The sequence below is a fragment of the Phyllobates terribilis genome, unplaced genomic scaffold, assembly GCF_046119375.1.
Source record: "Phyllobates terribilis strain yellow unplaced genomic scaffold, ASM4611937v1 Scaffold_3__8_contigs__length_932513732, whole genome shotgun sequence".
NCBI classification, from domain to species: domain Eukaryota; kingdom Metazoa; phylum Chordata; class Amphibia; order Anura; family Dendrobatidae; genus Phyllobates; species Phyllobates terribilis.
The window spans coordinates 924,733,901-924,758,432 of NW_027362763.1; the positions used below are offsets into that span (position 1 = coordinate 924,733,901).

Consider the following 24,532-nt stretch of genomic DNA (forward strand, 5'->3'; position numbering starts at 1 on the left):
CTGGTCCTCGGTAGTTCCATTTGCTCTTGTATCTTCTGCTACCCATCCGGGTTCCAGTACCGTCAGCTGGTTCTCGGCAGTGTCTTTGGCATGGGTACTCCCTCCTGCCCAGCCTGGTTCCAGCACGCCAGCTGTTTCCGGGTAGTGTCAACGTCACTTTGCCTCCAATGCGTTGTCCTGTCGTGTTGCGGTCGGGTTAGCCCACTCTATGGTGCCTGCAGTTTAGGTGACTCCTATGTGGGCTGCGGGATCTGGCAATGAAGGCTGGTTCCATAGTGCCAATAGGACAAGCACCCCCTGTAGGACTGTGGGTTTTGGTAACTGCGGCCGGCTCGCGGCCTTGAACTTTTTTTTACATGGGTACCTTCTGCTACCCATCCGGGTTCCAGTACCGTCAGCTGGTTCTCAGCAGTGCCTTTGGATTAGGTGCCTCCTTCTCGGTATCCAAGTTCCACCAACGTCTGCTGGTCCTTGGTAGTGCTTTCTGGCACAGGTACCTCCTGCTTAGTAACCGAGTTCCAGTAACATCAGCTGGTCCTCGGTAGTTCCATTGGCTCTTGTACCTTCTGCTACCCATCCGGGTTCCAGTACCATCAGCTGGTCCTCGGTAGTTCCATTTGCTCTTGTATCTTCTGCTACCCATCCGGGTTCCAGTACCGTCAGCTGGTTCTCGGCAGTGTCTTTGGCATGGGTACTCCCTCCTGCCCAGCCTAGTTCCAGCACGCCAGCTGTTTCCGGGTAGTGTCAACGTCACTTTGCCTCCAATGCGTTGTCCTGTCGTGTTGCGGTCGGGTTAGCCGACTCTATGGTGCCTGCAGTTTAGGTGACTCCTATGTGGGCTGCGGGATCTGGCAATGAAGGCTGGTTCCATAGTGCCAATAGGACAAGCACCCCCTGTAGGACTGTGGGTTTTGGTAACTGCGGCCGGCTCGCGGCCTTGAACTTTTTTTTACATGGGTACCTTCTGCTACCCATCCGGGTTCCAGTACCGTCAGCTGGTTCTCGGCAGTGCCTTTGGATTAGGTGCCTCCTTCTCGGTATCCAAGTTCCACCAACGTCTGCTGGTCCTTGGTAGTGCTTTCTGGCACAGGTACCTCCTGCTTAGTAACCGAGTTCCAGTAACATCAGCTGGTCCTCGGTAGTTCCATTGGCTCTTGTACCTTCTGCTACCCATCCGGGTTCCAGTACCGTCAGCTGGTTCTCGGCAGTGTCTTTGGCACGGGTACTCCCTCCTGCCCAGCCTGGTTCCAGCACGCCAGCTGTTTCCGGGTAGTGTCAACGTCACTTTGCCTCCAATGCGTTGTCCTGTCGTGTTGCGGTCGGGTTAGCCGACTCTATGGTGCCTGCAGTTTAGGTGACTCCTATGTGGGCTGCGGGATCTGGCAATGAAGGCTGGTTCCATAGTGCCAATAGGACAAGCACCCCCTGTAGGACTGTGGGTTTTGGTAACTGCGGCCGGCTCGCGGCCTTGAACTTTTTTTTACATGGGTACCTTCTGCTACCCATCCGGGTTCCAGTACCGTCAGCTGGTTCTCGGCAGTGCCTTTGGATTAGGTGCCTCCTTCTCGGTATCCAAGTTCCACCAACGTCTGCTGGTCCTTGGTAGTGCTTTCTGGCACAGGTACCTCCTGCTTAGTAACCGAGTTCCAGTAACATCAGCTGGTCCTCGGTAGTTCCATTGGCTCTTGTACCTTCTGCTACCCATCCGGGTTCCAGTACCGTCAGCTGGTCCTCGGTAGTTCCATTTGCTCTTGTATCTTCTGCTACCCATCCGGGTTCCAGTACCGTCAGCTGGTTCTCGGCAGTGTCTTTGGCACGGGTACTCCCTCCTGCCCAGCCTGGTTCCAGCACGCCAGCTGTTTCCGGGTAGTGTCAACGTCACTTTGCCTCCAATGCGTTGTCCTGTCGTGTTGCGGTCGGGTTAGCCCACTCTATGGTGCCTGCAGTTTAGGTGACTCCTATGTGGGCTGCGGGATCTGGCAATGAAGGCTGGTTCCATAGTGCCAATAGGACAAGCACCCCCTGTAGGACTGTGGGTTTTGGTAACTGCGGCCGGCTCGCGGCCTTGAACTTTTTTTTACATGGGTACCTTCTGCTACCCATCCGGGTTCCAGTACCGTCAGCTGGTTCTCAGCAGTGCCTTTGGATTAGGTGCCTCCTTCTCGGTATCCAAGTTCCACCAACGTCTGCTGGTCCTTGGTAGTGCTTTCTGGCACAGGTACCTCCTGCTTAGTAACCGAGTTCCAGTAACATCAGCTGGTCCTCGGTAGTTCCATTGGCTCTTGTACCTTCTGCTACCCATCCGGGTTCCAGTACCATCAGCTGGTCCTCGGTAGTTCCATTTGCTCTTGTATCTTCTGCTACCCATCCGGGTTCCAGTACCGTCAGCTGGTTCTCGGCAGTGTCTTTGGCATGGGTACTCCCTCCTGCCCAGCCTAGTTCCAGCACGCCAGCTGTTTCCGGGTAGTGTCAACGTCACTTTGCCTCCAATGCGTTGTCCTGTCGTGTTGCGGTCGGGTTAGCCGACTCTATGGTGCCTGCAGTTTAGGTGACTCCTATGTGGGCTGCGGGATCTGGCAATGAAGGCTGGTTCCATAGTGCCAATAGGACAAGCACCCCCTGTAGGACTGTGGGTTTTGGTAACTGCGGCCGGCTCGCGGCCTTGAACTTTTTTTTACATGGGTACCTTCTGCTACCCATCCGGGTTCCAGTACCGTCAGCTGGTTCTCGGCAGTGCCTTTGGATTAGGTGCCTCCTTCTCGGTATCCAAGTTCCACCAACGTCTGCTGGTCCTTGGTAGTGCTTTCTGGCACAAGTACCTCCTGCTTAGTAACCGAGTTCCAGTAACATCAGCTGGTCCTCGGTAGTTCCATTGGCTCTTGTACCTTCTGCTACCCATCCGGGTTCCAGTACCGTCAGCTGGTTCTCGGCAGTGTCTTTGGCACGGGTACTCCCTCCTGCCCAGCCTGGTTCCAGCACGCCAGCTGTTTCCGGGTAGTGTCAACGTCACTTTGCCTCCAATGCGTTGTCCTGTCGTGTTGCGGTCGGGTTAGCCGACTCTATGGTGCCTGCAGTTTAGGTGACTCCTATGTGGGCTGCGGGATCTGGCAATGAAGGCTGGTTCCATAGTGCCAATAGGACAAGCACCCCCTGTAGGACTGTGGGTTTTGGTAACTGCGGCCGGCTCGCGGCCTTGAACTTTTTTTTACATGGGTACCTTCTGCTACCCATCCGGGTTCCAGTACCGTCAGCTGGTTCTCGGCAGTGCCTTTGGATTAGGTGCCTCCTTCTCGGTATCCAAGTTCCACCAACGTCTGCTGGTCCTTGGTAGTGCTTTCTGGCACAGGTACCTCCTGCTTAGTAACCGAGTTCCAGTAACATCAGCTGGTCCTCGGTAGTTCCATTGGCTCTTGTACCTTCTGCTACCCATCCGGGTTCCAGTACCGTCAGCTGGTCCTCGGTAGTTCCTCAGCTTTCTTGTACCTTCTGCTACATTTCCAAGTTCAAGCTTTTTGAAATGGTTCTTGGTAATCACTCTGGATCTCCCTGACGAGGACCCTGAAGACGAGGACCCTGAAGACCAACCCTAAGAAGACGAGGACCCCGAAGACAATGACCCTGAAGACGAGGACCCTGAAGACCACCCCGAAGAAGACGAGGACCCTGAAGACCACCCCGAAGAAGACGAGGACCCCGAAGACGAGGACCCAGAAGACCAACCCGAAGAAGACGAGGACCCCGAAGACGAGGACCCCCGAAGACGACGACCCTGAAGACCACCCCAAAGAAGACCAAGAAGATGACCCTGAAGAAGTTGACCAAGAAGACAAAGAAGAGAAGACAAGCACCAAGATACAGAAGAACAAGAGACAGAAAACCAAGAAGCAGAAATACAAGAAGCTGCAGAACAAAAAGCGGAAGAACATTAAGCATAAGACTAAAAATCAGAGCAAAAGATAATATCTAAATTATAAGCAGAAGATGACTAAGCAGTGTATGGGGGTGAGTCCGTTCCTCCTCGTGGTGCCCCTGGAAAAGACCTGCTGCTGCAGGCCAAACTGAACGCGGACAAATCCTGTTGTAAATCTTTTGTGACGGGCAGAACGAAAGGTGTAATGTCCAACCTTTTATAGATAACAACTACAGGAATGCCTGTCACAAATAAGAATATGATGAAGAAGAAGAATATGAAGAAGATGAAGAAGTAGAATATGAAGAATGTAAAAAAAAGAATAATACGAAGAAGGTGAAGAAGAAGTGGATGAAAAAGATGCTGAGGATGATGAAGGAGAAAGTGTGGGAGAAGTAAAAAAGAAGGTGAAGAGCATGGAAGTAGTGAAACATAAATATCTGACAAAATATAAAAATACTTAACATAGTTAATATTTCCGTAACTCAGAACATAATAAAAAAATAGTAATTCCTGCTATTCCATTTGACTGGGCTAAACCTCTATGCCTTTATTGTCTCCCCCACCTCCCCCAATACATTCTACATTATTCTTAGTTGTTTTCCTTCATGTAGAAATAACCTACAAGGAAAGAAAGGGTTTATTTTAATTCCGATATTTATGTCCCATTGACTTGCATTGGTTTCCGGTATCGGAATCGGCGATATCCGATACTTTTTCGGTATCGGTCCGATCCAATCCGATCCGATATTTCCCGATATCGGAAGGTATCGCTCAACACTAGTGCTCACTAGTGATGAGCGAGCACTAAAATGCTTGGGTGCTCGAAGCTCGGGTCGAGCACATTGGTTACTGTACTTGTTATTTAGTGTTAAAATAAAGGATTTATTAAATAAAAATAATAGTGTTTTTGTCTCTTTAAAAAAGCCGGCCGGCAATTCATCAGCAGCATACACCGGTACCAGACAATTTAGAACAGAAAGAATAGAGCATCACACATAGATTAGATAGACAGAAACATGTCAGTCACATATATAATAAGTACAGTGATAGTGTTGATTACTGTACTTGTCATTTAGTGTTAAAATAAAGGATTTATTAAAAAAAAAATTGGCGTGGGGTTCCCCGTAATTTTAGTCTCTAACAGAGGTTAAGCAGACGGCTGGGGCAGATGTTTGAAGCCTGGAAAGGGGATAATACCCACGGAGCTTCCCAGGCTACTAATATCAGCCCCAAGCTGAATACCTAGCCTTTACCAGCTATTAAAATGGGGGCCCCCCCAAAAAAAAATGACGTGGGGTCCCCCCTATTTTCATAGCTAGCAAAGGCTAGGCAGACAGCTGGGGGCTGATATTAATAGCCCATGATGGGTGCCATGAATATTGGCCCCCTCCCAGGCTAGAAACACCAGCCGTCAGCAGCCCCAGAAATGGCGCATCCATAGGATGCGCCAATTCTGGCACTTAGCCTCGCTCTTCCCACTGCCCTGTAGCGGTGGCAGTGGGGTAATAGGGTTGAGGTTGATGTCAGCTTATAATGCCAGCTGACATCAAGCCCAGGTTAGTAATGGAGAGGCATCTACAAGACACCCCCATTACTAACCCCATAGTCAAAGTTAAAAAAAAAAACACAAACGCCCAGAATAAAGTCCTTTAATTGAAATAAACACACAATTCTTTAATGTTCTAAATTAAACCATACTTACCATCACGCCCATTCCAGCTGAAGCCAACGATCTCCTGCAATAAAAATAAAAAAATAAACCAACCTCATCCTTACCTTCCCATGGTTCCCAGGACGGCTCCAGCTCTGCTATATTCACATGACAGGCTGGATCGCAGCCAAAAGCTGCCATCCAGCTTGCCATGACCCAGACACTGAGAAGCGCAGGCATGCTTGCGCTCCTCAGTGTCTCGCTGTGACGGCATCCAGATGAGCCGAGTTCATGTCCAATGAACTCAGCTCACCTCATGCACGTCACTGACAGCGTGGGAGAATTCTCCTGCGCATGCGGTGAGCGTGAGAGAATTTTCCCACGCTGGGATGGCATTGAGATGACAGGCTGGATCGCAGGAAATTGTTTATTTCAATTAAAGGACTTTATTCTGGGTGTTTGTGGTTTTTTTTAACTTTGACTATGGGGTTAGTAATGGGGGTGTCTTGTAGATGCCTCTCCATTACTAACCTGGGCTTGATGTCAGCTGGCATTATAAGCTGACATCAACCCCAACCCTATTACCCCACTGCCACCGCTACAGGGCAGTGGGAAGAGCGAGGCTAAGTGCCAGAATTGGCGCATCCTATGGATGCGCCATTTCTGGGGCGGCTGACGGCTGGTGTTTCTAGCCTGGGAGGGGGTCAATATTCATGGCACCCTTCCTGGGCTATTAATATCAGCCCCCAGCTGTCTGCCTAGCCTTTGCTAGCTATGAAAATAGGGGGGGACCCATGTCATTTTTTTGGGGGGGTCCCCCATTTTAATAGCTGGTAAAGGCTAGGTATTCAGCTGGGGGCTGATATTAGTAGCCTGGGAAGCTCTGTGGGTATTACCCCCTTCCCAGGCTTCAAACATCTGCCCCAGCCGTCTGCTTAACCTCCGCTAGAGACTAAAATTACGGGGAACTCTACGCCATTTTTTTTTTAAATAAATCCTTTATTTTAACACTAAATGACAAGTACAGTAACCAACACTGTCACTCTACTTATTATATATGTGACTGACATGTTTCTATCTAATCTATGTGTGATGTTCTATGCTTTCTGTTCTAAATTGTCGGGTTCCGATGTATGCCGCTGATGAATTGCCAGCCGGCTTTTTTAAAGAGACGGGTGCATAAACTAGGATTATTCAGCCTGGAAAAGAGAAGGTTGAGGGGGGGACATAATAAATGTGTACAAATATGTTAGGGGACAGTATAGAGATCTTGCCTGGGATTTGTTCAAAAGGAGGGATATTACGGTAACAAGAGGGCATTCACTAAGACTGGAAGAGAAAAGGTTTCAGCACCAGCATAGGAAGGGGTTCTTTACGGTAAGAGCAGTGAGAATACGGAATTCACTGAGTGAGGAGACGGTAATGTCAGATTCACTACACCAGTTCAAGCGGGGACTGGATGCATTTCTAGATACAAGGCAGATTTCAGCATATACTTAAAAATAAAATAAAATAGTAGGTTGATACAGGGATTTATTCTGACTGCTGGTTTCAGAGTCGGGAGGGAATTTTTCCTCAGGTGAAGATTGGCTAAATCATTTGGGGTTTTTGCCCTCCTCTGGATCAACTTTAGCAATTACAGAACTAACAGGTCGAACTTGATGGACGCAAGTCTTTATTCGGCTTTACAAACTATGTTACTATGTTACTATGTTACTATGCATGAAAACACTATTACTATTTTTTTAATAAATCCTTTATTTTAACACTAAATAACAAGTACAGTAATCAACACTGTCACTGTACTTATTATATATATGACTGACATGTTTCTATCTATCTAATCTATGTGTGATGCTCTATTCTTTCTGTTCTAAATTGTCGGTACTGGTGTATGCCGCTGCTGAATTGCCGTCTTTTCATGTTTCACTGTGAGCACTGTTCCCATCGATTTAGGCAATCACTGTAATGCCACAACCACCATGGCTGTGACATTACAGTGAGTGGCAGACAATCCCTGCATGATTGGTGCTCTAAATAGTGCCAAACATGCAGGACGGAGATCTGAGCTCCCGCCCAAGCATCGTGCAAGTACTCGGCGAGCTCCGAGCATCTCGAGTACTGAGATGCTCGGGCGAGTACCGAGCAGAGGCGAACATGCTCGCTCATCACTAGTGTTCACCACAATTCTAGATAAGTTCCTGAGCTGGGTGGTTCCAAAGTTTTCCTTGGACACCTCCAAGTCAGGACATTAGCCTCAAGGGAAGCTTCCTCCTCCCCACTGCCAGCTAGTACAGAAAATGAAAACTCATCAACTGCACCATGTGCCATGGTTGTTTTAGCCACAACCTGGTTTTCAGACAAGCACCACAGCTCTTCCTCACAAGTCTCAAAATAATGGAAAGTCACTTCCGACAATCACATCATGCAACAAGCCTTTGACCACTACGACTTCATGGGACACGGTATCACAGTCTGTGCATAAATTGACCCACGCCAGAGGATATTTCTTAGTGTCACCATAGATACACCTTACATCCTCTAACTTTCCATGGACTGGCACATGTGGAAATGTGGCCGTTATCAGGGTCACCAAACTCCCTAAGTATAGGAGTCCCAACACCTTGACACTGTTCACAGTTACCTGGCATGCCTGAGGCCCCTTGCCAAGTTGAGGAATACTACTGCAGACATGGTATGCATAATAGGAGCACGCCGAAAAATCCAGCTCACAGATGAAGTCCAAAAAAGTGCATTTTATTTTCCAAGGTACATGAAGCAAAGATTAAAATTGTGTGTTCATAAAAGATGCCTGTATTCTCTTTTTTGTGAACACACAATTTTAATCTTTGCTTCATATACCTTGGAAAATAAAATGCACTTTTTTGGACTTCATCTGGCTTTTTCTGCTTTCTCTATTGGATGTTGCACCCTGCAACAGGAAGGTTTATTAAATGTTTATAAGCCTCCAGCAAAGTAAAACAAAACAAAAAAGAATTCATACCGCAGTACAACATACAGAGCGGTTCAGCCTTTCCAGGTTATGTTCCCACTCTCAGACTCTAGGAGGGTCTGAGCAGCACACACAAAGTCTTTTCACCATGCACACACAGACAGCAATGAAATTCTGATATAGGGCCTTCTGCTACAGGGCCATATATAAATAGGGCCTTCTGATTTCTAATTGGAGATATGAGAGCAGACAGACTCGCTCACCTCTTTCTGACCGCTCCTAAAAAACCGAATGCTTGCTACGCCCTATAAACCCACTCATCACTAACTGTGCTGGAGCCTACATTTTTTTCGGGTTTTCACATCGCCGACACATATCTCCCATCGACAACCTGTCCGGCTGCAAGCTTACAATATATATACACTGCTCAAAAAAATAAAGGGAACACTCAAATAACACATCCTAGATCTGAATAAATGAAATATTCTCATTGAATACTTTGTTCTGTACAAAGTTGAATGTGCTGGCAACAAAATTGTCCTGCATTAGGAGGAACCCAGGGCCAACCGCACCAGCATATGGTCTCACAAGGGGTCTGAGGATCTCATCTCGGTACCTAATAGCAGTTAGGCTACCTCTGGCGAGCACATAGAGGGCTGTGCGGCCCTCCAAAGAAATGCCACCCCACACCATTACTGACCCACTGCCAAACTGGTCATGCTGAAGGATGTTGCAGGCAGCAGATCGCTCTCCACGGCATCTCCAGACTTTGTCACGTCTGTCACATGTGCTCAGTGTGAAACTGCTTTCATCTGTGAAGAGCACAGGGCGCCAGTGGCGACTTTGCCAATCCTGGTGTTCTGTGGCAAATGCCAAGCGTCCTGCACGGTGTTGGGCTGTGAGCACAACCCCCATCTGTGGACGTCGGGCCCTCATACCATTCTCATGGAGTCGTTTTCTAACCGTTTGTGCAGACACATGCACATTTGTGGCCTGCTGGAGGTCATTTTGCAGGGCTCTGGCAGTGCTCCTCCTGTTTCTCCTTGCACAAAGGCGGAGGTAGCGGTCCATCTGCTGGGTTGTTGCCCTCCTACGGCCCCCTCCATGTCTTCTGGTGTACTGGCCTGTCTCCTGGTAGCGCCTCCAGCCTCTGGACACTACACTGACAGACACAGCAAACCTTCTTGCCACAGCACGCATTGATGTGCCATCCTGGATGAGCCGCTCTACCTGAGCAACTTCTGTGGGTTGTAGAGTCCGTCTCATGCTACCACGAGCGTGAAAGAACAACCAACATTCAAAAGTGACCAAAACATCAGCTAGAAAGCATTGGTACTGAGATGTGGTCTGTGGTCCCCACCTGCAGAACCACTCCTATATTGAGGGTGTCTTGATAATTGCCAATAATTTCCATCTATTGTCTATTCCATTTGCACAACAACATGTGAAATTGATTGTCAATCAGTGTTGCTTCCTAAGTGGACAGTTTGATTTCACAGAAGTTGGATTCACTTGGACTTATAATCTGTTGTTTAAGTGTTCCCTTTATTTTTTTGAGCAGTGTATATCTCTCTCTCTCTCTCTCTCTCTCTCTCTATATATATATATTTGTGAAAAAGTGATACCTAGATTGAATAACTGGTTGGGCCACCATTGGCACTAACAGCAATCTTGCATTTGCAATAAAATCGCAATGAGCCTTTTACAATACTGACCGAATACTGACCAAATACTGATAGTGGGGCCGTGGCCTTAGAGCCAGCAACTGCCTGTATAACACAGCCAGCACCTACCCTGGGTAGAGCAGGTTCAACTCCTGAACATATTAATAATATGTTATTATGCAGTAGAAGTTTTTCTCACCCAATTTCTATGATTTAATTTGTACACCAGTAATGCTGAAGAATGAGATGAACATTATCAAGATATGATAAACATTTTTCTTAAAAAGATTCTTCCACAGTACAAAAATATAAGTTAAGACAAAGAAAAACTGAAAGTCTTTAGTAGATGATACTGTTTAAAGGATAACTTAAATGACGATGACAGATTGCAAGCTTTCAAGATTAATATCAATCAGGGAGATGTAAGCAGTCTGGAAAGCTTGCCATTTATTGTAATTTTTACTAGTTACTAAGAGCTACTGAATTCTAAGACCTGTCAATTCTTTTTATACAGAATAAAAATGTGGAAGCAGCACCCAAATAAATATATTCCTGTTGTATGTTACCTTTTTGGCTTTGTCATTTTTACCTTCACACTGATGCAAAATCTAATCACCTTAGTGGGTAACAGCTCACAGCCTAATGGTTCAAATAAAATACCATGAGATATTTTAAGTATTTAAAGGAGCATTCTCAGGTTTGAAAGTTATCCCCTATTCATTGAATAGGGGATATCGTCCCGATCACTGGAAGTCGACCTCTGGGCCACCTACTGAACCAGGCATTTGGAGACCCCCATTTTAATGAAGTGGTGGTCTAACACACTTCTTCAGTCATTAGTAATGGGACTGCTTGAGATAGCTGAATGATGCGCTTAGCTGGTCTTCAGCACTGCCATAATAATGAATGGAGTGGTAGTGTGCATGATTTACCACTGTTCTCAGGATTGGTAGGGGACTCAGCTGTCAGACCCCAGCAATCAGGAAGTTATCTTTCATCCCATCCATAGGGAAAAATGTCCAAACTTGAGAACAACCCTTTAAGGGTTGAGAAAAATGTAAGGTAGCAGAATTACTGCGTGTTGAATGTAAAGCAGCTCTTCTAAATTTTGGATCTCACAGTTGTGTGTTCTACAGGTTCTTACATGTTAGAAAAAAATGTTTTTTCTTTTTACTTTAATAGGGTTGTCTAGCTAAACAAAATAGTCAAGCATACAACTTTCCAATATTCTTCTATTATCACAGGTTTCCCGATCTCCAGATATTCAGGTTTAGGCCAGGGCCCCACTATCAGTATTTGGTCAATATTCGGTCAGTATTTTTTCTCAGGTGTGGGAGCCAAAACCAGGAGTGGTGATAAATGCAGAATTGGTGACTTGTTTCTATTATACCTTTTCTCTGATTGTTCATCACCTGGTTTTGGCTCCCACTCCTGAGAAAAAATACTGACCGAATACTGATAGTGGGGCCGTGGCCATAGTGGCTTTATTTTAGGGCCTGTGCTCAACATAGGACACTGTCAGTGCTGTGTGTGATAGAGCGGGCTGAGTGCTCATTTTATCAGCCAAGCCAGTTCCAGTATATCGCGGCCAATGTACAGACAGAGAATGAACTCTTCTTTCTGAAGGATCCTGGGATTTCTGAATGAGCCACATAGTGTATGTCGTTTCTCCAATGGTAGATGTCAGGAGGAAGAAAGATCTGCCATGACAGATTCCAGGAGGCACAATTTTGTATCTTTCATGGTATAAACCACTGGCCCAGGTGCTTGGTGCTTTCCCAATTGACATAACCTTAATATTTATAGCATTAGCTTACCTGGGCACCGGGGAGTTTTATGTACGACTGCTGTTCCGCTAAGAGGTCGTCCATTGGAAGATACACACCAACAGTATCCTGTGTAACTGTGACACTGGATCTGTAAACAAGTCAAATGATTACATTGGTTATTACATTTTATAGTACAAATGTAAGCAAAAATGATTTACTGACTGTGAACTAAGATTATTAAAATAAAATAACTGTAACAAAATATTTTAAAATGTTTGCATATTTATGTTATTATGCCCATATTTCAAAAAACATGTTACAAATGCTTACTGGTAGAAGATACTGGAGTATTAGCAGAAATATTAGAAGGGTTTTACAGAGATGTATAGAAAAATGGTCTTCCGCCATTATTTTTATCAATATACTGCATTATATGAGTCAATACTACAATTTTAAAACTTCCCAACTAAGAAGAAAACTGATGAGAAGGTAAAATACTGTATGTACTACCTCAAACAACAAAACTATTTAAAAGGTTATTCTTAACATGATATATGGCTAAAGGGGTTGTCCAGGACTTTAACATTGATGGCCTGAGTGATGGCCGGCATCAGCACCCGGGCAAGTGCTGGTTCCCTGGACCTTCAGGGGGACCACTAGCCGTCGGGTGGCTGTGTCTGGTAGTAATGACGCGGCAGCGGCGACTCTGAATCTTTAATTGTGCTTGTGTGTCACCCTTGCCGCGTCATTACTAGCCGACACAGCCGCAAAGTGCACTATGCGCGGCCATGTTTGGTGAAGTTCCGCCAATCAAACATCGCCAATGGTCCTGTACAGATGCTGGGGGAGCTGAGTGGGCCCCCCTGACGGTCCAGGGCCATGTCTGTGACACACACGCCGGTGGCCCTGCACTGCCACATACCTGAGGAGCTGGACCGGACACAGGCCGGGGGGCAGGTGAGCAAGGCTTGTTGCCGGATTCCCCAATCCCCATATTAATATATTTCTAGTGTGTGTGTGTATGTGTGTGTGCGCGCATGTATCATATGAATGTCTGTGTATGTCAAAGTGTATGACTGTATGTGTATTTATATATATATAATATATATACCGTATATAATATGTCTGTTTTATATGTTTTTAAGAATTTGTGTTCAAATATGCAAGTATGCGTGTATGTTCACGTATTTGTGTATATGTTTGTGTATGTGCGTGTCTGCGTCAGGGCCGGCGTCAGCACCCAGCGCACCCGGGCAAATGCCGGGGCCCTGAGCATGCAGAGGGGCCCACTGGCGGTCGCGCACCCCGCTGGGCTATGGGCGGAGGAGAGCGGTGTCAGCGCCCGCCCTTCTCCGCCGCTTGCTCAGGGCCCCGGCAGCTGGATACTTACCTCTCCCCGCGCCTCCGCAGATCAGCTGTCTTCCTGCTCTGCGCTCCCTGTGACGTCTCAGGTCAGAGGGCGCGGTGACGCCTTAACACCGCGCCCTCCCCTGAGCCGTCACAGGGAGCGCTGAGCGGGAAGACGCCGATAACGCTGGAGTCCGGACCCGGACAGCAAGCAGCGAGCAGCGGGCAGCAGGTGAGGAGAAGGGAGGTGAGTATTTGATTTTTTTTTTTTTTAATGTATGGAGGCATGGGACAGTATAAAGAGAAGGGGGGGACATCCTGCATGGGGCATTATAAAGAGGGGGGGTGACATCCTGCATGGGGCATTATAAAGAGGGAGGGGTGACATCCTGCATGGGGCATTATAAGGTGGGGAACAGCCTGCATGGGGCATTATAAAGGGGGGGGGCAGCCTGCATAGTGCATTATGTGGGGGGGGAACAGCCTGCATGGAGCATTATAAGGGGGGGGGCAGCCTGTATAGGGCATTATGTGGGGGGTAACAGCCTGCATGGAGCATTATAAGGGGGGGACAGCCTGTATGGGGCATTATGTGGGGGGTAACAGCCTGCATGCAGCATTATATGGGGGCCAGTATCCTGTATGGAGCGTTATAAGGGGACCGGTATCCTGTATGGAGCGTTATAAGGGGACCGGTATACTGTATGGAGCGTTATATGGGGGCCGGTATCCTGTATGGAGTTTTATAAAGGGACCAGTATCCTGTATCGAGCGTTATATGGGGGCCAGTATCCTGTATGGAGCTTTATAAGGGGACCAGTATCCTGTATGGAGCGTTATATGGGGGCCAGTATTCTGTATGGAGCCTTATATGGGGGCCAGTATTCCGTATGGAGCCTTATATGGAGGCCAGTATTCCGTATGGAGCCTTATATGGGGGCCAGTATTCCGTATGGGGCCTTATATGGGAGCCAGTATTCCGTATGGAGCCTTATATGGGGGCCAGTATTCCGTATGGAGCCTTATATGGGGGCCAGTATTCCGTATGGAGCCTTATATGGGGGCCAGTATTCCATATGGAGCCTTATATGGGGGCCAGTATTCCGTATGGAGCCTTATATGGGGGGCCAGTATTCCGTATGGAGCCTTATATGGGGGCCAATATTCCGTATGGGGCCTTATATGGGGGCCAATATTCCGTATGGAGCCTTATATGGGGGCCAGTATTCCGTATGGAGCCTTATATGGGGGCCATTATTCCGTATGGAGTCTTATATGGGGGCCAGTATTCTGTGTGGAGCGATTCACCGGTTTCTGAGCTATTGTGGAATTTACAATAGATATCACTCATGTAATGTAAGAAGTGAAATCTTTGCATTGTACTATATATATATATATATATATATATATATATATATTTCTCCGCCGTATCTCTGCGTGGTATGTGTTAAAGATGCCCACTGAGACTCTTTCGCCCGGGGCCCAGAAAAACCTGGAGCCGGCCCTGGTCTGCGTATTGCATGTGTGAATATCTATGTATCATGTGCATGTGTGTATGCATGCCTGCATGTCTGCGTACCATGTGCGTGTGCACGTCTGCGTACTGTGTGTGCATGTCTGCGTACTGTGTGTGTGTCTGCATATGGTGTGTGTGTATGTCTGCCCTGTGTTGTATACCTATATTTCTCTGTCGTATCTATGCATCATGAATGTATGTGTTAAAGGGGACCAATGAGACTCTTTCGCCAGGGGTCAATAAAAACCTGGAGCCAGCCCTGCCTGAGTGGATTAGTGGCTGCAACTGGGTAGTGCTAATCTGCCACCTATTGATTCTAATAGGGGATATGAAGTTCCCGGCTGAGTCAACTATACAGTTGGTGAACTTGTGCTACTTTGCTACTGACACAGCTGATCAGCACTGGTGGCGGGTGTCACACCCCCACCGATCGGATATTGATGACCTTATCTTAAGGATAAACAATCAATCTTAAAGTCCTGGACAACTTCTTTAGAATTGCAAATTGCTTGTCAAAACAATCCACATTGCAGTTTACTTCTTATTGAAAATCTACTCCATTCTCAAGAACAAAGAGATTTTTAATTGTATAGATTACTGCTTGATCCCTACGACCAGCCACCTCTATAGTCCATCAGATGTACTCAGTCAATTAAGCAAGGAGGGCATCACTAGCTAGTGCTGCTCTGAAGCTGGCTGGATCATGGGACTTGGCCAAATTCAGTGTCCCCATGATCTCCAATGTTTTAGAGGCAAATCTGTCTGTGATAGAAGAATTGGAGCGTGTGCAGTTTGGAATAACTCATACAGAAGGATAAAATGGAGGATTAAAAACCGCAGTTCTTTATACATTGCCTCCTGGATTCCTTTCTTCATCATTTCTGGAAACCAATATTGGTGTCTTCAGCAGTGCAGAAAAGATCCATCCTCCATTTTATACTTCTCTCTGAATGCTTCCTTGGATCTGCAGTAGCCAGTTTTCTGAGCTTTTTATGGTGTTGTGGTCCCACAAACCTGCCAGGTGAGCATATCCCTGCACCTACTGTTCTCCCACACTCTATGCAGGTAAGACCCTATTTTGACCTATTGTTTTCCAGCTTTCCCATCAGTTTGGAATAACGGCTAAATCCATGCCACATGTCCGAAATGTCAAACTTCTAGAGCACAAAGCTTCCCGGCCAACAGAGGCAGTGTACTCTTTAATATTGATCTTCAGAAATGCTTTCATATCTTGTAAACAAAGCTAGTTTTCACCTTTAGGACAAGACCAATTTTTTTTAAATTTGACTTGTCAATTTATATGCTAATGACTTTGAAATGCTTGTACATATCATAATGATTATAAGATTATTTTTTCATGACACATTGTACTTTATTTCACCGGCAAATTTAGGTTGATAAAACATGCATTCATTTCTGAAAATTTGAAAAAATGAGCACTATTCAAACTTTAAATTTTTATGCCATTAAAACAGATAAACATGACACACAAGTGCTTTTGCAAGAATTAATGGTGTGTTTTGACATATAGCAGGGCTGAGAAGGAAAGGAGCAATATTTGACATTTGGAGCACAATTTTGGCTCAAATAGATTATGAACACCATGTTGCATTTGCAATGCCCCAGATATGCCAAAACAGCAGAAATTCCACCCAACACCAATGAAAAAAATTTGAAAGCTACATCCTCAAGGAATTCAACCCACAGGTGCTTCACAAAATTGTAAAACAATGTGCTGTAGAAATAAAAAATAATGTTTTCTTCATTAAAATGTTGCATTCACATTACGTTTTTCATTCTCACAAGAGTAACGGGATAAAGGACTCCAAAATTTGTTGTACAATTTCTCTTGAGTATGCCAATACCCTATATATAGCCAGAAGCAACTGTTTTGGCACACAACAGGGCTCAGAAGGAAAGGAGCAGTATTTGGCTTTTGGAGCATAATTTTGGCTCAAGTAGATAATGGACACCATATTGCATTTAAAAAGCCCCTGAGATGAAAAGCAGCAGAAACCTCCATAACAAGCCCCATTTCAGGAACTAGACCCCTCACTGCAGCTAAAATTTTTACAGCTAAAACCCCATGGCCAGAGTGGACCTTGAAACCACCCATGGTACGGAGTCCCACGTTCAAGACTTGCAGCACCCTATTATTATAGGCCAGGACTTTTGTTTATTTTGGGAGATGTGGGGGACGGGTTCCGGGTTCGCTGGCTCAGATAGGAAACCAGTTAACCCTGATGAGGTACCACCACACCCAGAGTTAGACAGGTTTCCCTTTTGTGTCCTTGTGCGGAATGAGGAGGTAGTGTCCCCTGAGTCTGACCAGCGAGAATTTTGGGTCTGCCCAAAGTAGGGACCTAACTCTGAAGGAGTCCTTCAATAATGTCACAGCCATAAATGGGGTTGCACAGGAGCCGGGGGCTGACACAAGGTTTCCCTATTTTATGATAAGTGGGGAATTGTTGTACTGGGTCACAAAAGTGAGGGAGGAGCTGGTGGAACAGTTAATAGTACCGGGTCCCTATAGATGGAAGGGGTTGGCCATTGCCCATTCACATATCTTGAGGGGACATCTGGGGGTGGAAAAAACACAGGAACGGATCATGCAGAGGTTCTATTGGTTCAGGTGTCACTGGGAAATATTAAAGTATTGCAGGTCCTGCCCTACGTGTCAGTTAACCGCCCTTACCTCTCACTTCCGAAGTCCCTTCGTGCCATTGCCCATTATTGAAGTGCCATTCGAGAGAATTGCCATGGACTTGGTCGGTCCCCTGGTTAAATCTGCTCGTGGGAATCAATATATATTGGTTATTCTGGACTATGCCACACGCTATCCTGAAGTGATTCCCCTGAGAAACTCCTCCGCAAAGAGTATAGCCCGACCAAGGAATACCTTTTATGAGTAAGGTGAGGAGGAAGTTAGGCAATGTCATGCAAATCTCCCAACTGAAGACTTCAGTGTACCATCCTCAGACAGAGGGCCTTGTGGAAAGGTTTAATAAAACACTGAAGAGTATGCTGAGGAAGGCAATAGAAAAGGACGGTAGATACTGGGACTGTCTTCTACTGTATCTGCTGTTCTCTATCCGTGAGGTTCCACAGGCCTCTACAGGATTCTCGCCATTTGAAATTTGTATGGCCGACATCCACGGGGTCTCCTTGACATAGCAAAGGAAACCTGGGAAGCCAAGTCACGCCCCACAGAAGCGTCATCGAGCATGTAGTACTGATGCAGCAAAGGATTGCGAAAGTGATGCCCATCATAAAAGGACATCTTCTCAAGGCATAAGAAGCTCAGGCCAGGGTCTACCACCGGTCAGCCAGAGTGAGGCATTTCAATCCGGGAGACCGAGTCCTCAAGCTAATTCCTAGGGTGGAGAGTAAGTTCTTGGCCAAATGGCAAGGGCTGTATGAGGTGGTGGAAAAAGTTGGTGAAGTGAACTACAAGGTTCATCAACCAGGACAACGTAAGCCATACCAGATATACCACGTCAACCTCTTCAAGCCGTGGCAAGACAGAGAGACTGTGGAAGTTCCATGATTGCTGGTCAAACCAGAAGGCGAGGTTGGAGGAGTCGCAATAGCGGAGATGCTAACGAAGGCCCAAAAACAACAGTGTCGGGAGTTGCTGCAGAAGAACAAGGATCTGTTCTTGGAATTACCGGGCTGGACAAGGATCATAGAACACGAAGTTCTGATGGAGCCACATGTGCGGGTGAACTTGAAGCCCTATCGAATACCTGAGGCCTGACGAGAGTTGATCTCCAAAGAGGTGATTCATATGCTGAAGCTCAGTGACATTGAAGAATCCAAGAGTGGTTTAGTTGAGCCCGATTGTCTTGAGCCAAAAACCCAATGGTGAGTGGAGATTCAGCAACGACTATCGGAAGTTGAATGAGGTCTCCAAATTCGACGCATATCCCATGCCACGCGTCGATGAGCTGATCAAGAGGCTTGGGCCAGCAAGGCACATAACCACCTTGGATTTGACAAAGGGATATTGGCAGATCCCCATGGCACAGAGAGCCAAGGAAAATACTTTGTTTTCTAAGCAGGACCGATGCTTCCAGTATGTCCCGATGCCGTTTGGACTGCAGGGGGCCCCTGCAACCTTCCAGAGAGCCATGGATCGAATCCTTGCACCCCAAAAGAAATACGCCACGGCATTCCTGGATGAAATTATCTTCAACCCAGGCTGGGAAAGTCATCTGGAAAAGGTCCAGGCAGTGTTTGATGCTCTAAGGAAGGCAGGGTTTTCAATAAATCCAAAGAAATGTGCAATGGGGAAAGAAGAAGCCAAATACCTGGGATATGTAGTGGGTAGAGGCGAGATCAAATCCCAAATCAGTAAAGTGGAGGCAATCCAAACCTGGCCGAGACCCCTTTAAAAAAAACAAGGTAGAGCCTTCCTAGTGACCGTGGGATACTACAGGAGGTTCATACCAAACTTCGTCATGATGGCCTCACCCCTGGCTGACCTCCTTAATGGGACAAAATGAAAGGGGCTCTGTGTAAGCAACTGAATCTGGTTGCCCCCAACTTCAAGGAAGAATTTGTACTCCAAACGGACGCCTCAGATGTCGGTTTGGGTGCAGTCCTTTCCCAGGAGATTCACGGAGAGGAGCACCCTGTTCTCTACCTGAGTAGGAAGCTGTCCTCATGTGGGAGGAATTATTCGGTCATAGAGAAGGAGTGCTTGGCCATGAAGTGGGCGATGGACACGTTAAGGTACAATCTATTAGGACGTAAGTTTAGATTGGTATCCGACCATGCCCCACTCAACTGGATAAGGGAAACAAAGGGTAAGAATGCTAGGGTCACCCGCTGGCTCTTAGCCCTACAAGATTTTAACTTTCATGTAGAGCATAGAGCAGGGAAGCTACATGGTAATGCCGATGCCCTCTCAAGAATCCCCGGTCTGGTAGTAGAAAGTGCCAAGCCCCACAGGTTTAGGCAGAGGGGGGAGGTGTATAAGGTGGCTAATCGTCGCATAGTCGATGGGAAGTATGTGTCACAAAGCTGGCTGTCCTCTGTGATGTAACCTAGAGTGTTTCTCTAGTGCACGTAAGCACTAAGAGGATAGTTTGGTGTACCTGGGACTGGGTTACGGGTAGTTTAGAGAGATGGGCGGGTCTAGCTACCCACATACCTCACCTCTGGGTGTGGTTAACAGCCTATAAAATGGAGGCTATTGTTTGGCACATGGTCTGTGTGTTTGGAGGGAGAAGGCCTCCTGCGTGTGATTGGCTCCAGACCGAGCCAGGATACTGGAAGTTAAGTAGCCTGTGTGCCCACAGCGCTGATTAAGCAGAGACCTGCTTAAAGGACACTTTACTTTGTTTGCCTGAACTAAAGGCTGTTTGCTGTTATTTTTCTTGCTTGTTAGTTTAGGAAGCAATAAACCGACATGGACTCTTAAAGGAACATGCTCTCTGTTTTCCTCCCGACGCACCCAAGTGAATAAAACCCCTACAGTATCTATAATATAACCAGAGATGCTTTCCTCTGTCTGAAGCCTTTATAGACTGCGCAAGCGCGACATGCCTGCGCAGTCTGGCTCCAGATAGAAGAAGGCATGGAGCCGTTACAGGTAAGAGGAGTGTGTATGGCGCCTGAGATTTACGGTATGCGTAGACATTGAACGCATACCGCAATCTCCGGCGTCATATTTACATACTTACCTGACTGGGAGGAGCATTGCCGCGGTGCCACTCTTCTCGCCAGAGACCGGGGCAGGAGTGAGGCGCCGGAATCGGTGCATACGCATAGCGCTATCCGGTGCCATTTTACTGAAGACACATTTGCAGTGTGTCTTCAGCAAAATGGCGCCGGACAGCGCGGTGTGGGCACGCGGGTACTCCGGTGCTTCACTAATCCCCCGGCCTCCGGCAGAACGGGATACGGCGCTGGTGCACAGGGAAGAAAGATGAGTATAAGTGTTTATTTTTTTGTATGTGTGCAGCGTGATAGGGATGAGGGGTGCCATACATACCAGAATTGGGGGTGAGGGGACCATGCATACCAGGATTGGGGGGTGAAGGGACCATACATAGCAGGATTGGGGGATGAGGGGTGCCATACATACTAGAATTGGGATGAGGGGTGCCATGTATACCAGGATGAGGGGTACCATACATACCAGAATAGGGATGTGGGGTACCATGCATACCAGGATGAGGGATGGAGTGCCATGCATACCAGGATTGGTGGATGAGGAGGCCATAAATACCAGGATTGGGGGATGCTGGGTACCATGCATACCAGGATGAGGGGTACCATACATACCAGGATAGGGATGAGGGGTACCATACATAACAGGATGAGGGATGGGGTGCCATGCATACCAGGATGAGGGGTACCATGCATACCAGAATAAGGATGAGGGCTACCATGCAAACCAGGACAGGAATGTGGGGTACCATGCATACCAGGATGAGGTATGGGGTGCCATGCATAGCAGGATTTGGGGATGAGGAGGCCATACATACCAGGACTGGGGGATGAGGAGTACCATACATTCCAGAATAGGGATGCGGGGCTCCATGCATACCAGGATGAGGGATGGGTGCTATGCATACCAGGATGAGTGGAACCATACCTACCAGGATAGGGATGAGTGGTACCATACATACCAGGATGAGGGATGGTGTGCCATGCATACCAGGACTGGGGGATGAAGAGTGCCATGTATACCAGGATGGGGGATGAGGAAGCCATGCATACCAGGATAAGGGATTTGGTGATATGCATACCAAGATTGGGGGATGAGGAAGCCATGCATACCAGGATGAGGGATTGGGTACCATGCATACCAGGATTGGGATCAGGGTGCCATGTAAACCAGGATTGGGATGTGGGGGGGCATGCATACCAGGATTCGGATGAGGGGCCATGCATACCAGGATGAGGGATGGGGTGCCATGCATACCAGGATTGGGATGAGGGGTGCCATGTATACCAGATTTGGAATGAGGGGTGCCATGCGTACCAGGATTGGGGATGAGGGGTGCCATGCGTACCAGGATTGGGGATGAGGGGTGCTATGCATACCAGGATACCAGGGCAACACAAATACCAGGATGGGGGCAGCACATACCAATAAAAATGCTCGCCACCCGGGCGTAGAACGGGTTCAATAGCTAGTATACATATATATGTCTAAAAATGCATTTATTTAAATATTGATGATACTCTCTCCTTCAACCAAACTGAAATGTAATTTAAGGAAACCAAAAATGCTACGCTACAAAGTTGCTACACGTAAGTTCACAACCAGAAACGAACATGCGACAACAGCGGGCAGTATGCTCTTGAGGTGCAAACAATTAAAACTAGCATTCAAAAAATTAATTAGGAAAACACAGTCAGCCTTTACAAAATAGGGTGGAACCCGAAAATCTAGGTAGAATCATATTCCAACAGCAAGCACCTGTAATTAGCTACAGTATTCAGGTAGCCTGTGTAGCCATTTAATATTATTATATTACAGCTTTTAGATCAGTGAAGTAGGCTTAAAAATATTTTAACTAATGCACAGCACACACTTTGGTAGGTAAACAGTAATGTTTAACTTTCAGGATTATAGAGAATTCTGTAAGATGATGTTTGGAAAGTGCTGTAGAATTAATGACCCTATATACAGTTGAAACCAGAAGTTTACATGAACTATATAAAAAGACTCATATGCATGTTTTTCTCAATATCTGACGTGAAATCAGAATAAACCTTTACCGTTTTAGGTCAATTAGGATTACCATAATTTATAATATTTGCCAAATGCCAGAATAATGAGAGAGAGAGAGAATGTTTTAAGGCATTTTTATTACTTACTGCAAAGTCGAAAGTTTACATACACTAAGATTAGTATAGCTCAACAAGATCAAGGTTATCACTCCCAGAGTAATTTTAAACAAACAAAAAAACCTCAAGCTGTATAGGCCAAGTTTAAAGGAAGATAAATAGACACATATAAAATCAATATAATTTATTTCAATAGTTTTAAAATATATTTTTTTATATAAAAAACAGGTGCCTTCAAATATTACAACAACCAAACCTCCAACATAGCTATATTAGTACATGAAAATTAGCCCATCCATTTTGATTCATAGATCCAATATTGCACTAACCCTATTATAAAGTGCTGTTGCCAATTAATCCGTGAATGAAAAATGCATATAGAACTCCCCTGAAACAGGTTACTATGCCTTTAAATAATTCTGGACTGCCTATATGATATCATGTGTTTGGAAACTTCAGATAGTTTTTTGGGCAACATCTGAGTTAGAGACATACCTGTGGATGTATTATAATGCACACCTGAAACACACTGCTTCTTTGTGTAGCATCATGGGAAAGTCTAAAGAAATCAGCCAAGATATCAGGAAGAGAATTGTGGACTTGCACAAGTCTGGCTCATCCTTGGCTACAATTTCAAGATACCTGAAGATGCCTCGTTCATCTGTACAAACAATTATACGCAAGTACAAACAAGATGGAAATGTCCAGCCATCATACCGCTCAGGAAGGAGATGGGTTCTGTGTCCCAGAGATGAACGTGCTTTGGTCTGACATGTGCATATCAACCCAAGGACAAAAGCAAAAGACCTTGTGAAGATGATGGTGGAAGCTGGTAAGATTGCGTCAATGTCCACATTGAAACCAGTAGTGTATCAACTTGTGTTGAAAGGCCACTCTGCCAGGAAGAAGACATTAATCCAAAAGAAACATAAAAAAGTCAAATTAATGTTTGCAAATGCACACAGGAACAAAGGCCTTAATTTTTGGAGACATGTCCTGTGGTCTGATGAAACTAAAATTGAACTTTTTGGGCATAATGACAATCGTTACATTTGGAGGAAAAAGGGAGAAACTTGGAAGCCTAAAAACACCATCCAAACTGTGAAACACTGGGTTGGCAGCATCATGTTGTGGGGTTGTTTTGCTGCAGGTGGGACTGGTACACTTCACAAAATAGATGGCATCATGAGAAAAGAAGATTATGTGGCAATACTGAAGCAACATGTCAAGACATCAGCTAGGAAGCTAAAGCTTGGGCAGAAATGGGTCTTCCAAATGGACAATGACCTGAAGCATAATGCCAAAATGGTAACAAAGTGACTTAAGGATAACAAAGTCAATGTTTTAGAGGGGCCATCACAAAGCCCTGATCTCAATCCTATTGAAAATTTATGGGCAAAGCTGAAAAGGCAGGTGCGAGCAAGGCGACCTACAAACCTGGATCAGTTACACCAGTTTTATCAGGAGGAATGGGCACAAATTCCGACCAACTATTGTGAGAAGCTTGTGGAAGGATATCCCAAACGTTTGACTCAAGTCATTCAGTTTAAGGGCAATAGCACCAAATACTAATGAAATGTATGCAAACTTTTGACTTTGCAGTAAGTAATAAAAATGCCTTAAAACATTCTCTTTCTCATTATTCTGGCATTTGGCAAATATTAAAAATTATGGTAATCCTAATTGACCTAAAAGGTTTATTCTGATTTCATGTCAGATATTGAGGAAAAAATGCATATGTGTCTTTTTATACAGTGTATGTAAACTTCTGGTTTCAACTGTAAGTGAGTAGAATAAATAAATAACTCTTTTAAAAATATATATGTCTTGTGTGTCTCACAATACAGGAATCAGTCTTTCTGTGACACACAATAAACTTTTAATTCAGATTTTGGTGTGAATTTCAAAATAAG

At 45.9% G+C, this 24,532-nt stretch overlaps 1 protein-coding gene across 1 annotated transcript in view; it reads right to left on the reverse strand.

Annotated features, from left to right (window-relative positions):
* SMOC2 (SPARC related modular calcium binding 2) overlaps window positions 1-24,532 on the reverse strand; it is a 748,277-nt gene that overhangs the window by 579,048 nt on the left and 144,697 nt on the right. Inside the window, exon 4 of the mRNA XM_073672815.1 lies at window positions 11,999-12,098. Coding sequence (XP_073528916.1) covers window positions 11,999-12,098 — 100 coding nt within the window. The remainder of the gene's footprint in view (window positions 1-11,998; window positions 12,099-24,532) is intronic.